Here is a 15,209-nt window from a genome sequence, read left to right on the forward strand (position 1 = left end):
CTTGATTTATCAGAAGGGCCCAAAATACAACTGAAAAGGCTCTTCGTAAACTGAGTAGCTGTAGGCTAGTACAGAATCACCTCTCCCAGGAGAGGTTTTCCAGAAAACAATTCAGTCTTCCAATCTGACAGAACTATAAGGCTCTAATAAAAGAGCAGCAGAAAGCTCAAAATGGTTTTGGTCTGTATTGGAGGAGGAAAAGAAAAACCATACTTGGGCATTAGGTATTCCTCATCCATTAGCTGTACTGCTGCAAATACTCTGTCAAGATTAAGACTGAAGAATATTTTTTACAAAACACAACAGCCACTACATAACTGAGGTAAAAGCCAGTAAGAAAGGAAAGATAAAAAAGGAACACAGATCTTAGCCAATATATTGACTACAAACACTGTTTTGTATTACCCTACATGTACCAGAGATGATAGGCTTTGGAGTCAGCTGGTTTAGCTGGCTCTATAATGCCAGTAGTTTTCCTGGAAGCAGTGTTCTTACTGCAAGTAGCTTCCACCCTCTCAATTATATTGCATTCCTAAAGTTCCTTATTCCTGTATGCATTGTGTTAGTTTAGAACAAAATAACCTAAACAAAGCTGATATACAAGAGGTGGTTTGGGGTCCTTGCTTTTTGTTGTTGGGTGTTTGATTTTTTTAAAAAATTGTCAGAGAAATTTGAATTAGTCAATTGTTGAAGTACAGAAAAACATTCTCATCTCAGGATACCAATAAGCCTTCTCCATGCCTGCATGCTGACTATTCAAAACAAGACTTGAATCTCTTTCAAAAGATGGCTCAGGGTTCAAACCCACTAAGCACAATTCTTAGTGGCTAATACAGAGAATCTCCTCTCCCATCCCTAAGCAAGTTAAGCAGCGAAACAGAAGCTTGGTAGATTACCTGTGACACATACACCCTGTCACCTCCTCCCTCGCCCCCCCCAAAAAAGAACAATTCTTAGAGGTTGTCTCTAGGTTTTTTTTTTTGTCCTATAAGAAAAGTTAAAACAGTACCTTTCAAATGCCTCTCTGCATTCCTGCACATCTCTAGAAGAAAGTGTCATTTTGACAAAGCTGGAATAGGCCAGCAGATGATCTTTCTTGATAGCTCTCCAGTTATTTTTATCAGACTCCAAGTCTTGTAAAGACTCCAGATATTCCTAAAGAAGAAAGTTCATCACAGGATAAGGAACAGTCATCCTTCCATGAATGCAAGGGCAGTACTTCTCCAAAACATATTAGTAGTATTTACTGCATAATCCAGTTTCACAGGTGAGACCCTAAAGTATTCTTCAGCAGCAAAATTCCAGGGAACTATTTGCCTGAGAAATTTTATCCTTAATGGAACTGCTGCGTATAACTCAGCTTTTGAAGTCTGAAACTCAAGAGCTCTATAAGGTTTAACTTTGAGAGAATATTTCAATTTAAAAAAAAAAAAAAAACAAGAAGTATTTTGTAATTCCACTGGTTTCAGTTGACTTGTATTTGAAATAGCTGTAAGAGTAAGAACACTAAGAGAAATAGACCAGCTAAAAAAATATGGAAGACTATCACAGGATCAAAATATGATTAAACACCTCAAATGTCTCTACAACACAGGAACACCATTCCAAGCTTGACTGCAAAGGTATTTTCTTCTCTGCTTCCTGACAATGGAGCACAGCCTCTCTTAATCTATTATTGGAACGGTAGAGTGCAACTAGTCTGATGTTGATGTAGACATCATCTGGCCTTGCATAAAGTTCTGCTTGAATCAAGTCAAAAAGCTGATTCCATCCATCTTCACCTTTGCAATCCAGCAACTGTTCCTGTTAAACATAAAGGCAGCATGTTAATATTTCATTTCCCATGCAAGTCTTTTCAGCAACTACAGTACCACATAGTTATCTTTCCTCCACTATGCAGACTACATTACTCAAACTACACTATTCTTAATAGCTTTCAGGTATTACACAAAGTTTGATGAAATAATCAAACATTTGAAAACAGAGATAACCATCATAGAAGAAAATTTTCAAAACTTGCCTCTTAGGTAATGCTTGTCTAACCATTTGGTTCAATGACAGCATACCCTGTCACAGACTATCTTGCTTAAAAAAACCAAACAACTTGAGGCTTCAATGCTGTTGCTGCCTAGCTACACAGAATATACCTGTGCAAAAAGTGAGATTGCCTGACTGAAAACATTTACACAGTATTTGAAAATGACAATATTTCTCACATTCTGCAGTTGATCATAATACAGGTTAAAAAACAAAAATCTGCACAGAGGAAGAAAGCCCGAGTCCAAAGGCCTGCTATCTTTCTGCCAGCTGCAGAAATATCAATACTGCCTCCCTAGGTTCAACTTTGAAGATGTGATAACAGCTCCTTGGCATTTTTGAAGAGGATTAACCTTGAAACATTAAAAAGGGTATGAAAGCCTGTAGCTGCAGCGTTGTTTAAAGTTAGGAAAAAAATGTCAGGCTATAAAGAAAGTAGTATCTAACGGTTTTGCTAGAAAAGATCCTAAAATTTGCAAGGATGAGTTTTGCTTGGAATTTCTTGAAGCCATTGGACAAAGGTAATTTGGAATTTACCTTCAACCTGTAAACAGCAGGACTCCCAGGAAAGAGTTTAGCAGCTCTCTCAACCCAGTATTTTGCTCTTCCATCAGTAATGTTGTTATTGCATAGCAGCTCTGCAATCTTCAATACCAGATCTTTCTGTGTTGGATTCAACTCCACAGAACGCTAGTTTTTCCCCATGCACACACAGAAGAAGGGGTGGGGGGGAGGAAAAAAAAAAAACCAAACAAAAACCCAAACAAAATTTAATCTTATGATCCATATAAAACAGGAAAGTAAGTCATCCCTCCAAAAGCAGACACAGCTATTCAAATTAGTTGTAACTATTGATACAGAAATTATTTTTGAAACTTTCTAAATGCCACCCACCACTATCTTACAATACCGAGGTACAACTGCTGGAATTCAGAAGAGTGGAACAGAAATAATGCAAAAGCCATCTCCTTTGCATCTACCACTACCTACTGCTATACACGCTATACACAGACAGCAGGTCTATAGCCAGATGTGGACACTTCCGAAAAAAAAAAAAAAATGTTAAGACACCCAGTTTAACAAGTGTGATTGCACTTCATGGAGTTGCATGGCAACCAGGCTTCTGAGCACATCATCTGCTTTCCCAAAACCAGAACAAAGACCTTCTGATTGGGAATTTGACACTTATATGCATGCCTAATCCAAATTAGATTTGCCACTCCCTTCTGCCCCATCCTTTTCAACCAACCAAAAAAAGCACTGGACCTACAGTCTTCTTGTAGCAACTAGGTTCCTGTTTTCATCAGTTCACATAAAGGAATTCCACAACATCATTAGTCCAAAAGGCAATATATGACATGGGAAGAATTTAAAAACAGGAAGTAAAAAGATCAAGTACAGAGAAAAAAAAAAAAAAAGAAAAAATTAAAAAAAAAAAAATCAAAGAATCAACTTTAAAATATATTACTGAAGCAAGTGATATCCAGTGAAGAATTTCCTCTGCAGTGCTTCATGTGCCTTCCACTATCAAATGTGTATAAACTATAGTTTACCCAGAAACACCTTGTCTTCTATGGGTTTGAGAATGTCCAGCATAGAAGGATTTTAAAGTCCATTCACAAAGAAATAAAGTGGGACATTAGGGCTCAGTGTAATACCTACCTTGTAACAACCAAAGGCTTTTTCTATGTTATCCTCAGCTTCATAAATTTGTCCAAGAAATCTGTGTGCTTTAGGATCTCTCTCTTGTACATTGAGGTATGTAGATATATACCTATGGAGGTGAAAAAAAGTCAGTTATTTGGCAAATATTTTTCATTATGACTCCTTCCCCAATCTAAAATGGTAACTTCATCTGCCAGACAGGAAGTATAGATCTATTTAATTCAAGATACATTGTCTACACCTTAAAGTAAATAGCAACACTATTTTACACCTACAGGTGATATTTACTTGCCAGCAAATATTTCTGTTCATTAAAAAACCACTAGTTCCCAGAAATGCTAAGACTATAAATTACAAAGAGAATAATAATAAAAAAAAAAGCCATTTCAACTAGGTAAGTTTTTCAGTACCATAAAAGTAATCTTCTTCTAAGTTCTTGTTTTATAAAGATTTGAGTGGCACTCGAGCCACATTTACTGCTAGCTTAAAGCAGCATTATACTTGGTTACTCTGGTCTCTTCCATATTCATTTAGCTTTTCTCTTACACTTTAAAGAACGGAAAAAGAAACACACATTGACACATTACCTTTTAGCAAGTTCATATTCTTTTATTTCAAAATAGAGCTTAGCAAAGAGGAATCCTTTCATAGATTTCTGAAAGAGAAAAAAAACAAGACACACTTTAGATACATGGTAGTTTAAAAATAATTTATTAGGGTGACCCTTTTTTTCTGCAATGTGTAATGCTCTTAAATTACTGAATTTGACAGCTATTTTTCAGTTTAAATCCTTAAATACTCTTCATATTTAAGGATTTGTTTTTGAAAGATGTGCGATTGAGAAAGGACTAAGAGTTTTTCCTCTAACTGGCAAAGATTACTACTAGACAAAACAGAGATTAGGAGTGAGGCAAGCAACACGCCCTTGCAGATGTGACATTTCATAAACACTTCCAATTAGAGAGTGGGAGAATGGGATCAGCAATGGTGTGATCTCTTTTGTTGCAGTGCAGCAAAGAAAAAAAATAACTTGCAAACCAAGAGAAACCTATAATTTAATCCTGCTCCAGTATATTGTCATCACAGTACTATTTAAATACACTTGAGTAAAAAATACCATTTCTACTAAAGTCATTCTCAGTTTGAATAAGAAATGCATTTCTGCAGTATTTTACTTCTGATGTAGTTGGTCTAAGAGAACTCGAACATACTCTATAGGCAAAAGCTGAAACCTCTCCAAGGGTATTTTTGGGGGGAAGCAACCAAAGCAAAATGAAAAAAGAAACACACAGAGAACAGAGATGGCAGTAGTATGGACATGAGGAAAAGAGTGAAAAGACTGACATAAAGAACTGAGTCACAAGCAAAAACCTCAAGGCAGAAGTAAACCAGACAAACTTAAAGCTTCAGCTCCCAGTATCAGTTCAAAAGCAGCCTTTGCTTGTGAACCAAGGAATACTGGAACTAGTTACATCTGTGATTCCAAAAAGTGTGCACATTCTGAATATGCCTGAATTACTAGCCAGCCTTCCTCCCTTTCCCATCTCTGCAATTCATGCAAAATTTTGAGAAGTATTTTAGAATGAAACCAGGCCTCCTCAGAGTCTCCCAGCTTTTCAGCCTTTATTTCTAAGTACCTTATAAAAAGGAAAGCCTCAAACATGTCAGAGTGGAGTCATACTTGGCATCTCCTTTTAAATGTGGATGAAAAGAAACCTCAAAACAAATGCTTCACAGCCTTATAAGCACCCTCTCCCTAAAACCAACACAACAAGAAAAACAGTAACTATTGCCACCCTTGACTGTGCTTTACAATTAGCTGTAAGCATTACTTAAAGAAGAAGAAAAAACCAACCAACCAACCCATAAACCTAACAACAACAAAACTAAAACCAACCCTAGATATGCACCAGGTAGCCTTAAGCAAAACAGAGAGAGAGGAATTTTTTGTTGAATTCAATAGGAATATTAAAGCAATTAAAGAGCATCTCTGGTTCTGTCAGTGATGCACTTGACATTGTCTGGTATAAACAGCATCCCAACCCATTAAACAAAGTCACAAGACAACTTTGTTGCTGTTGGGAAAGGTACAAATGATGATATTCACAGGTCCAGCATAAAGGCTCTACCACATAATGGTGAACATGGATGCATTCACACTATACAACACACTGCTGAATATTCTACCTCTGTAATAAAAATCAATTCAGAGCAGCAGAACAGGATCTTTCAGGATTAAATAGCTGCCATGAATTGCATAAGACTGCTCACTATGACCTGTATACAATTTTCCAGATATAATGGAAAGGCAACTAATTATGTAGAGTTCTTCATCCTTCTGTCCAGTTACTAAAATACATGAGAAAAATAATATTCTTCCAGTTCTCCTTCTCTTAATACTATTGTTTCACAAAGCAGTCAGACAGCCAAGAATTACGCAGCACACAGAACAAAACTTTGGAAATTTAGGACCTGCCCTCACAAAACTAAGGAAGTCTATACTTAAGAGAACCGGCGGGCTCTTCAAAGCTACGCTGGGGGTCCTAAGATGTAAAAAGCCAGGTGGACAGCTCTGGTAAACCACTGCTCCCGGTTAAGGAAAGCACGTCCAGTCAGCAAAACCCTGAGTAAACGTGGGCTCAAAAATACTCCCGGAGACACCTCAGCTCCCTTTTCCTCTTACCGCCGGGGACTGAAAGAGGGGAGCGGACTAACCCCTAGCACCGCAACACACTCAGAAAGCAGCCGGTCCCCCGTCAGCCCTCCCTCCCGGGTTTTTTCCGTGGGGGCAGGAGCAGCAGTCAGGCCGCCCGGCTGCGATCGCCCCTCAGAGAGCGAGGCAAAGCCACCGCTGCCGCCTCACGCCACCCACCCCTCAGGCCCGGCGCCACGCGAGGCGGGAAGGGACCCCACCACGGGCCTCACCGAGCCAGGAAGAACCGGCCTCCGCCGAGACCGGCACGGCCGGGAAGGGCAGGGCCGCAGGAGGGTTGCTGGCGGTCCCCGAGGGGGCCTTCCGCCGGCGGCACTCACCTCTCTGGGAGAAGGCGCGGCGGCCTGCACGGAGGCGACGTACCGCTCCACTTCGGGCTTCGTGCGCCTCATCATGGCGCCGCGGCGGGAGCGGGGCCGCGCCCGGGGCCTCCCTGTAGGCGGAACAGCTTTCCCCGCCGGCCTTTCGGAAGGGAAAGAGCGGGGGAAGGAGGAAGCGACGGAGACAGAAGCGGCGGCGGCGGCGACCCCGCGTTACGCAAGTTCCCGCGCAACCGTAGAGGGCGCCGGGCCCCGGCCTCCCCTCAGCGCCAACGGCCGCAGGCGGGGGCGGGGCCTCGGGCGGCTCCGCCCGCTGCGCACGCGCCAACTCCGCGCATGCGCCTCGGGGAGGAGTGAGCGGGGGGGCGGGAGGGCAGAGAGAGCGGGAGCGCGCAGCTGCCTCAGAGGGGGAGCGGGGGCGCGCAGGGGCAGTGTAGCGCTCGGCGTCGCTCGGTAATCCCGGTACCGGGGGAGCGCAGGCATCTTTCCTCCTTTCGCTGAGGGGTCCGGGCCGCTGAAGGGATCGTAGATCTTCTCCTCGCCCCGCCGCCAGGTCGTGGGCTGGAGCCACCCCCGGGTGAGGGGCGCGGGGCTCCCGGGCGGTGCGCGGCCCGGCGAGGGGAGCGAGGCCCGGGTAATTGTGCGGCCTAACGGGAAGCCTGGCACCCTGGCCTTTGTATCCCAATGGATTTTAAGGGGAAACTGATCGTTGCTCCTTCCAAGCTTCCCCTGGTGCGTGGGCGTTGTGCCCCTGGAACAGATCTGCGGGTGTTGGGAGCCACACTCCGGGATTTTGGGAGCCTTCCAATACCCGAAAGGAACCTACAGGGAGGCTGGAGAGGGAGTGTCCAGCCGTAGGACAAAGGGAAATGGTTTTAAACTGGAGGAGAATAGATTTAGACTGGATCTTAGGAAGAAGTTCTTCAGTACGGGGGTGATGAGACTGGAACAGATTGCCCAGGGAAGTTGTGGCTGCCCCCTCGCTGGAGATGTTCCAGGCCAGGTTGGATGGGGCTTTGGAGCAACCTGGTTTAGATGAGAGGCATCCCTCCCTGGTTGGAGTAGGTGATCTCTTCAGGTCCCTTCCAACCTAAGCAATTCCGTGATTCAGTGATTTTCTCACCTTTTTGAAGCTCAGCAACCATAAATCCAATCCATAAGTGAGGGCCTTATTGCTGAGAGCCAGTGCTCCAGAAAATTAGTTTCCAAATGCTGTAGCGGCTATGGCGAGAAACAATTTTACAGGCAGTGTGAATTGCATAATTGCACTCCTCGTTATCATCCTAAAGTACAGCTGGGAACATGGATCAGAAGATGATCAAAGGACTGGGAAGCCTGCTGTACAAGGAAAGGCTGAGAGAACTGGGTTTGTTCAGCCTGGAGAAAAAGGGTGGAGTAGGGGAGATCTTCTTGCCATGTCCCAGTACTTAAAAGGGTGGCTACCAAGGAGATGGAGACTCCCTTTATATAACGAGTCACATGGAAATGACAAGGAGTAATGGGTGCAAGTCACTGCTGAGGAGATTCCAGCCACTCCTGAGGAGATCCCAGTTGCACAAGAGAAAAAGAAATTTAATTGTGACAACAATTGCACATTGGAATAATCTTCCCAGGGAAGGGGTGGATTCCCCGACACTGGACACTTAAAACTCAGCTTGATAGGGTGCTGGTGATGTCTGTTAGTAATTGAAATAAGTAAAAATTGTTTGGGGAAAGAGAACAAAGAGATACACAGAATTAAAACAGAGCTTGGGTAACACTGAAACAGCTTCAGATACAAGGCTGAGAGACAGATGAAAGGGATGGAAGGACTCCCTGAAGTAACATGAGCATATTATTGTACTATTAACATTCTATCACTCCCATACAGGATTGGTTAACTAGTTCTTTGCTTATAATTAACTTTACATTTTTCTGTGTATAAAGGTAACCCTTATGTTTTGGGAAACAGCTTGCATTGTGCAGACCTGGGTATTAATCAGCTTCCTGCACAGTGGGTGACAAACCCCACTCAGGGACAACACTGGGCCATCACATCTAATTCATGATTCAGCCTAGAAAAGTTAAACCAGATAATCCTTGAGGTCCCTTCCGACCTGGTATTCTGTGATGAAGTCAGCAGCCCACAAAACATGAGAAATTCATAAGTTGCAGGTGTAAGAGGGGTAGTTCTGAGCAGCAGTGGTGGAGCCCATGGTGCCGTTTTGAGCTGACTGACTCAGATCAGGCTTGCTGCAATTACCCATCTTGTCACTCCTGTGCTAGCACAGGCACTTCCCTGAAAATGAGGCCACTGGGCTCTGTTACATTCTCAGTCTCAAGCAACCCATTGCCAGCCACACATTTCTTGCTACACCTGAAAAACAGGCATCCCCAAAGCTCTTAACCATCTTTGCTGGAAAAATAAAAAACCCTAACTTGCTCCTGTAAGACCAGCAGCATCCATGTAACACCCTGACTGAAAGAATTAATCCTCTCTTATAATTTGCTCTGTTAATGATAATATACTTATTTAGGATAAAATTTCCTAAAAAGAAACATCTTTTCTTCTCTGTACTTCTTCGAATGATCGTGTTTACAGCTGAGGTTGCCAAACCATTTATCAGCACCTGACAGGCTGAGTAACAAAAATCTCGATGCTAGTCCAGAGGAGAATGCCAAGAGTTGGCTTGCTCATCTCCCTGTAGGAAGTTTCTGTTCTTCAGCTGATGGGGAGGCATGAGAAATTGCTTTCACACAGAGGAGACCCAGTGCCTTGACACTAGTGACCATTTCTCACCCATCCCTGGGTACGTGTCACCCTCCATGGTGCCTTTGGAGGTGACAACACCAGGAAGGTTGCTTGCCAGGGGGGGCAGTGGTTGACTCCATTGCTGCCTTTGCAACCTGGCTGTGCTCAGCTTGGCTGCTCCACCTGTCTGCTGGAGCAGAGCACAGGCAGACAGAAAGCCTCAGGCTTCAGGCTCAGCTTCCTCCCCCTGCAGTTACATCCACTGGGATTTCTGAAGTGCTGCCTACCTTTAGTCCGAGCAGGGTGCTCAAAAGGAGTCTCTCTTGCCCGTGCACGACTGATCCCATGCAGCAGAAAGGGGCAAAGCTTCCGAGATGTCCGTTCCCATATCCCCTGGTAGCTTTTGAGAGACGTAGTAGGGCTTATGGGTAAAAAAACAGTAATAAACTCTGCCTCTTTCAGGGAAGTATATGCACTTATGCAAAATATTTCTGATGCTGACAGGCCAGGAAGTAAGCTTAAACACCAGACCTGTGACTGTCCAGGCTGCCTAATTGCTAGCTTGCTCCCTAGCTCTGTTTTGCTACTGTTTTTAATTAATCCTCATGAGTGTCCAGGGATGTTATTTCAATGACAGTTCATTCCAAAGACAGCTTCAGAGAGTGCAGCATGGATTTGGGTAACCCTTCACTTGAGACAGGACTCCAGTAATAATTGTAAAAATTCACTATGTGGGAGATGAAGTATTGGAATATATTGCTTACAGTCTGTGAAATTTCCTTCCATGGAGGCAATAGGCTGAGCAAGGCCTCCAGTACTGACTAAACTTTGACCTTCTCTTAGTGCATGGTTGGGACAGCTCATTTCTAGCAGTCCTTTCCAACCATCATTTTTCCATGATTCATCAGGCTTTGAGCTCTCGAGTACCTTCAGATGCTCTCAGAGCTGTGTCATGAGGTCTCAGATGCACACGCTCCTCTTCATGATACAGAAACCACTGCCTCAGTCAGCTGTAGAAAACACAACTTTGGTAACAGAAAAAAAAACCCCTCCCATGTTAGGGCCACAGGGCTACAGAGCCAGGAGGGGACCTGTGGCTGCACAGCATTAACAAGGCCACTGTGCTGGATGTTGTGATGGATGTGCCAGATCCTGGCATTCAGCCTCAGGCTGAGGGATCTTTCCCAGCTCCAAACAGTAAGGCTGTGTGTGCAAGGGCTGAAGGAAAAGATCATAGAATCACAGAATCATAGAATTGGCTGGGTTGGAAGGGACCTCAGAGATCATCAAGTCCAACCCTTGATCCACTCCCGCTGCAGTTACCAGACCATGGCACTGAGTGCCACATCCAGTCTCTTTTTAAGTATCTCCAGGGATGGAGAATCCACCACTTCCCTGGGCAGCCCATTCCAATGTCTGAGCACCCTCTCAGTAAAGAAATTCTTTCTAATGTCCAACCTAAACCTCCCCTGGCACAACTTGAGACCGTGCCCTCTTGTCTTGCTGAGGGTTGCCTGGGAAAAGAGACCAACCCCCCCCTGGCTACCCCCTCCTTTCAGGGAGTTGTAGAGAGTGATGAGGTCTCCCCTGAGCCTCCTCTTCTCCAGCCTGAACACCCCCAGCTCCCTCAGCCTCTCCTCATAGGATCTGTGCTGGATCCCTTCACCAGCCTAGGTGCCCCAGTTGATGTGTACTCAGTGTAGTGTGAAAAACCTAGAGTAAGAGCTGAATTACAATTGAAAAGAAGCCTTGCTGAGGGTTGTCTATTGAATCCATGGCATGGTCCTAAATCCCAGCAACTACCATGAGAGTTGTGTCCATGTTTTCTGGGGACATTTTTAACTTTTCCAGTCTCTAACACAGTCAGAACTCCATTCAGTTACTGAACCGTCGTGGCCTTCAATGACTACACAGGATAAAATAATTTAAAAATACCTTACCTAGCACTCAACTGGAACTTTTGTGGTGACACTCTTCACTACAGTGAAAGGAGGAGAATAAAAGTTGACAGAAAAGTGTGCGTTTTAAACTCAAGAGATGATACTTTTTTTAGGAAAACCTAGCAACTATGCCAGTTTAGAAAATATCCAGAAGAATCAAGGTGTTCTTCCCCAAACAAACTGTGGTTTCTTTCATAAACCTAAAAAATTACTACAGTGGAATGCTTAGGAAAGGCATTTGTCTCCTTTAAATCAGGACAGTAAGGAAGTATTTGTGTACAGTCACAGATAAAAGCATCAGGAACCAAGAGAATCCAGTTGCTTTCCCACCCTTCTCAAAGCACTCATTTAAGAGAGGTGATACATGGTTTAGTAACACAGCCTTTATTGATGACACTGGAAAGCAACTAATTTTTCACAATGGGGAAAGAAAATTTTACTTCCTATGATGTAATTATATAAAATTTAAGCCGCTAATATAAAGAAAAATTACAAAAACGTTTGTATACTTCATAATGCAGTACCATCAAGAAGTCCTAAGTAACAGTATTTTCTATAAGAAAGGGGAAAATAAAACAGATTTGCATGGACAGAAGTCAAAAGCATAAAAAATTAAATGTATATTATAAGGAATTCTGATTATTAGTGAGCTCAGTTTTTGAGGATGGCTAAAGAAATAGATCCTAGCAGGATCAAACCTTGCATATTTACACTCAAAGGTGTAAAAGTAATATTACCAGTTAACTGAAATACACATTTTCAGTACTTTTCTGAAAATTAATGAAGTCTAGAAGCTAAACTTTAAGCTTAGGTGTTCACATCTGAAATAAAAATAGTCCTTGCATCCTGTATAATTAAGGCAATGTATGTTATCTTTTGAAAATACCTTGCATTTAGTTTCTGCATAAAAATATGAAATAAAAAATAAAACTATATATATATATATATTTTTAAGGGAACACTGTTATGTATGGTCCAGCAGAATAAGGCACAAAAAGTAAATAGAATGCAAAGGCATATATAAAAGTTAATGTGTTATTCTGAGTGGAATACAGCAAAATGCAAGTAGTTCTGAGTATGCTTATTTCTTGCAATAGGAATATATATTTTATAAAGGTATTTCATGCTAAGCCTGATGCAAAAATATTCATCATGTAAGCATAAGCTATCAGAAGCTGATCATTTGTACAGTATTTAGAAATATGATACTTTCAAACCATCTGAAACAAGGCTCCTTTAATGAGATGACTTGGCCTGAAATCCAAGCATGAATTTTTCCATAGGCTAAGTACTTTAGTTTCTTGCCCAGTCACTTGTGTGCATGCTTAATACGAAATTTAATATTTTCATTAATATAAATCACAATACATGCCCTTAAAGGTGGACATATTTGCACAGTTTGTCTTTGCAGTATTCATAAGCAAATCTGCTGTCTCTAAAATTCTGCAGATTACTGTGCAGAATGGGCCACTTTGCATCAGTTCAACTGCCTTACCTGGGTCAGAAACCTTTCAGGTGAGCTGGTATTTAATTTAGTCTGGAAGAGTGGTCTGTTTATCAACAAATAAGCACACATGTACATGTATAAAGAATCTTAAGATATTTCCATTAGGTAGATGGCATACATCATTATTTGTTGTCTGACTGCAGCTTCAGAGCAGCCCTCTACCAAGTAATATGTAAAAGATTTTCTCAGAGGAAAGGGAGAGCAGGTGAAGCCTTTACTTCCTTCCCAAAGTTTCAGCTAGTTTCTTCAGTCTTTTCTTCAGCTCTAAAGGAAACTTCTCGTAACACTTTTTGCAGACGGGCTTCATATCAAACTCAACGAATTTATTTCTAAAATGACAAAGCAAAACCAAACAAAGTTTTAGCAGCGGGGACAGTGAAAAAAATAATAATTAAAAGTATTCCATTACATGCGCACAGGTAAAAAAATTGAACCTGCATTTTATACATATGTAGGAAGTTACTTTCACAAGGTTATTGTAGACAGTAATTACAGAACCCCGTTGAGGGAGTTATGCATTTTTTACCCAAATGTCCATATTTATTAGCTGTGTCATTTAAAAAGCCTTTGAAACCTAATTGTAGAGCTAAACAAACTAAACATAAAACAAAAGAGTAATAACTTGCAGTTGCAATGCGTGGAAAATATTTTGGGTTTGATTGGCATAAATTCTTGCAAAAAACTTAAAAGAAAAGCATCCTTAGCACTGACCAAAGAAGAAAGAAGCAGAGGTGGTGGTGAGAAGGAAAAAAAGTTTACAAACAGATTGGCTTTTTCTTTTTCTGCTTCTCTTTGTCCTTTGCTTCACGTTCCCGCCTGGCAAGCCGTCGCTTAAATTCATCTGGCATTTTCTCATAACAGTGTTTGCAGACAGGCTTTAAATCAATTTCAACAAACTTATCCCTTTAGAGTTAAACACAGGAAAAATAAAGGACAGAAAAGGAGAAGAGTTAGGAAGGCCAAGTGAAGGAAGACCTGAAAAGACAGCTGAAAAAGATAGAAATTAGTAAGTGGAGCAAGAGGAAAAAAGATGCAAGTATTTTCTCAGTGTGGCTTACATGTTTTTCATACCATAACAGTTACACTACAGCAACATCTACACTACAAAGATAACCACTGATACCTTTGGAAGGCATCACACTTATCAACAAACTTACTTGAGTGTTAACTTAGTGTTGCAAGTTGAACAAGCGAAACAGTTCACACACCACGCCTTATTCAGAGCAGACACCACTAGGGTGATGGGGGAAAAAAAGACATAATTAGCATTACAGAAAAAAAAAAAAAGGTACTACAAAAATTTTAAGTTCACATGTTCGTGAGGGATGAAGAACAGTCAGATTATTCTTGTATCAAGCATTAAGGCATGAAACAGTAACATGGCAAGGCTAGGAAGGCACCTGTGAGTGTGGTGTAGCAGGACTGGGAAGCACTGGTAAAGCTGTCTCTCAGGTACATACACACACCCTGTGCTCACCAGCAAGACCAGTTTAACCTATTTCTGCCTCATCTTCCCTGCTTCCAGCTCATCTCATAGCATGCTGACCTTGGGCAAGTCTTCTATGAGGCCATGCTTCCAGCTTTGTCAGGAGACTTTTTTCAGCTGAAAGCAATCCAGCAGGAAGGTGTTTATGTTTTCATTTGGTTTCATTTCTCAGCTCCTGTTCAGACTGCAGTGTCATCAATACTACCACTTGCCCAGCCAAAGAAAATAACATGAAGCCAGCAGTCAGGACACTGATAATAAATCTGCACTAACAAGGTGAAAATATTTATGGACTCATGGGATAAATCGATTGTTCAAGAGAAACTTGGCTATATTTTTATTCTCTGTTTTGTAGAGGCAGTAAATATTTTATCTTTGTTCTGTATCTCAATCTGCTTTCTGTTCGTCCTCTCTTTTAACATACCTTTCCACTTTTCCCTGCCAGAATTTGCCTCTTTTCTTAATCTAAGTAAGAAGATGCAGGACAATGGTTTTCTCATAAAATACAGCACTTTGTCAGCAATGATCAGAAATAAAACAGTGTCATGCAGAGCTTCTTTTCCTGCACTATGGGGCATCTGCAGAAGAGTAGTTAGAACACCAAAATAATAGTAGTCAGATGAAAGTCTTCACTCCCAAGCTACCTCTGGAACAGACACTCTCCTGAAAAACTACTGCCATGCATGTTTGTTTCACTAAACAGAGAGAAAATAATACTGGATGCTCATACTTTTTGACAGCAGTGTCGAATTTGTGTGCAGAAATGAAAGAAGAAATATAATTATGATGTACATTGGAAATGAAGAAATT

General features: G+C 41.8%; 2 protein-coding genes across 14 annotated transcripts in view; both read right to left on the reverse strand.

Annotated features, from left to right (window-relative positions):
* RGPD4 (RANBP2 like and GRIP domain containing 4) overlaps positions 1–7,384 on the reverse strand; it is a 32,760-nt gene extending 25,376 nt beyond the window's left edge. For all 6 annotated transcript variants that reach the window (XM_071744480.1, XM_071744471.1, XM_071744466.1 and 3 more), the window contains exons 1-6: positions 6,736–7,384; positions 4,290–4,357; positions 3,700–3,811; positions 2,575–2,727; positions 1,573–1,803; positions 1,010–1,155 (exon numbers count right to left, since the gene is read on the reverse strand). In XM_071744480.1, the coding sequence (XP_071600581.1) occupies positions 1,010–1,155; positions 1,573–1,803; positions 2,575–2,727; positions 3,700–3,811; positions 4,290–4,357; positions 6,736–6,810 (785 nt within the window). In that variant the 5' untranslated portion in view covers positions 6,811–7,384. The remainder of the gene's footprint in view (positions 1–1,009; positions 1,156–1,572; positions 1,804–2,574; positions 2,728–3,699; positions 3,812–4,289; positions 4,358–6,735) is intronic.
* Positions 7,385–11,806: 4,422 nt separating this feature from the next.
* The window catches only part of LIMS1 (LIM zinc finger domain containing 1), a 77,266-nt gene continuing 73,863 nt past the window's right edge, over positions 11,807–15,209 (reverse strand). For 6 of the 8 annotated variants that reach the window (XM_071744564.1, XM_071744573.1, XM_071744590.1 and 3 more), the window contains exons 9-11: positions 14,071–14,146; positions 13,625–13,816; positions 11,807–13,242 (exon numbers count right to left, since the gene is read on the reverse strand). In XM_071744564.1, coding sequence (XP_071600665.1) covers positions 13,669–13,816; positions 14,071–14,146 — 224 coding nt within the window. In that variant the 3' untranslated portion in view covers positions 11,807–13,242; positions 13,625–13,668. The remainder of the gene's footprint in view (positions 13,243–13,624; positions 13,817–14,070; positions 14,147–15,209) is intronic. The other 2 variants (XM_071744556.1, XM_071744537.1) reach the window with 1 other exon arrangement.

Source organism: Heliangelus exortis, chromosome 1 (genome assembly GCF_036169615.1).
Source record: "Heliangelus exortis chromosome 1, bHelExo1.hap1, whole genome shotgun sequence".
NCBI lineage: Eukaryota > Metazoa > Chordata > Aves > Apodiformes > Trochilidae > Heliangelus > Heliangelus exortis.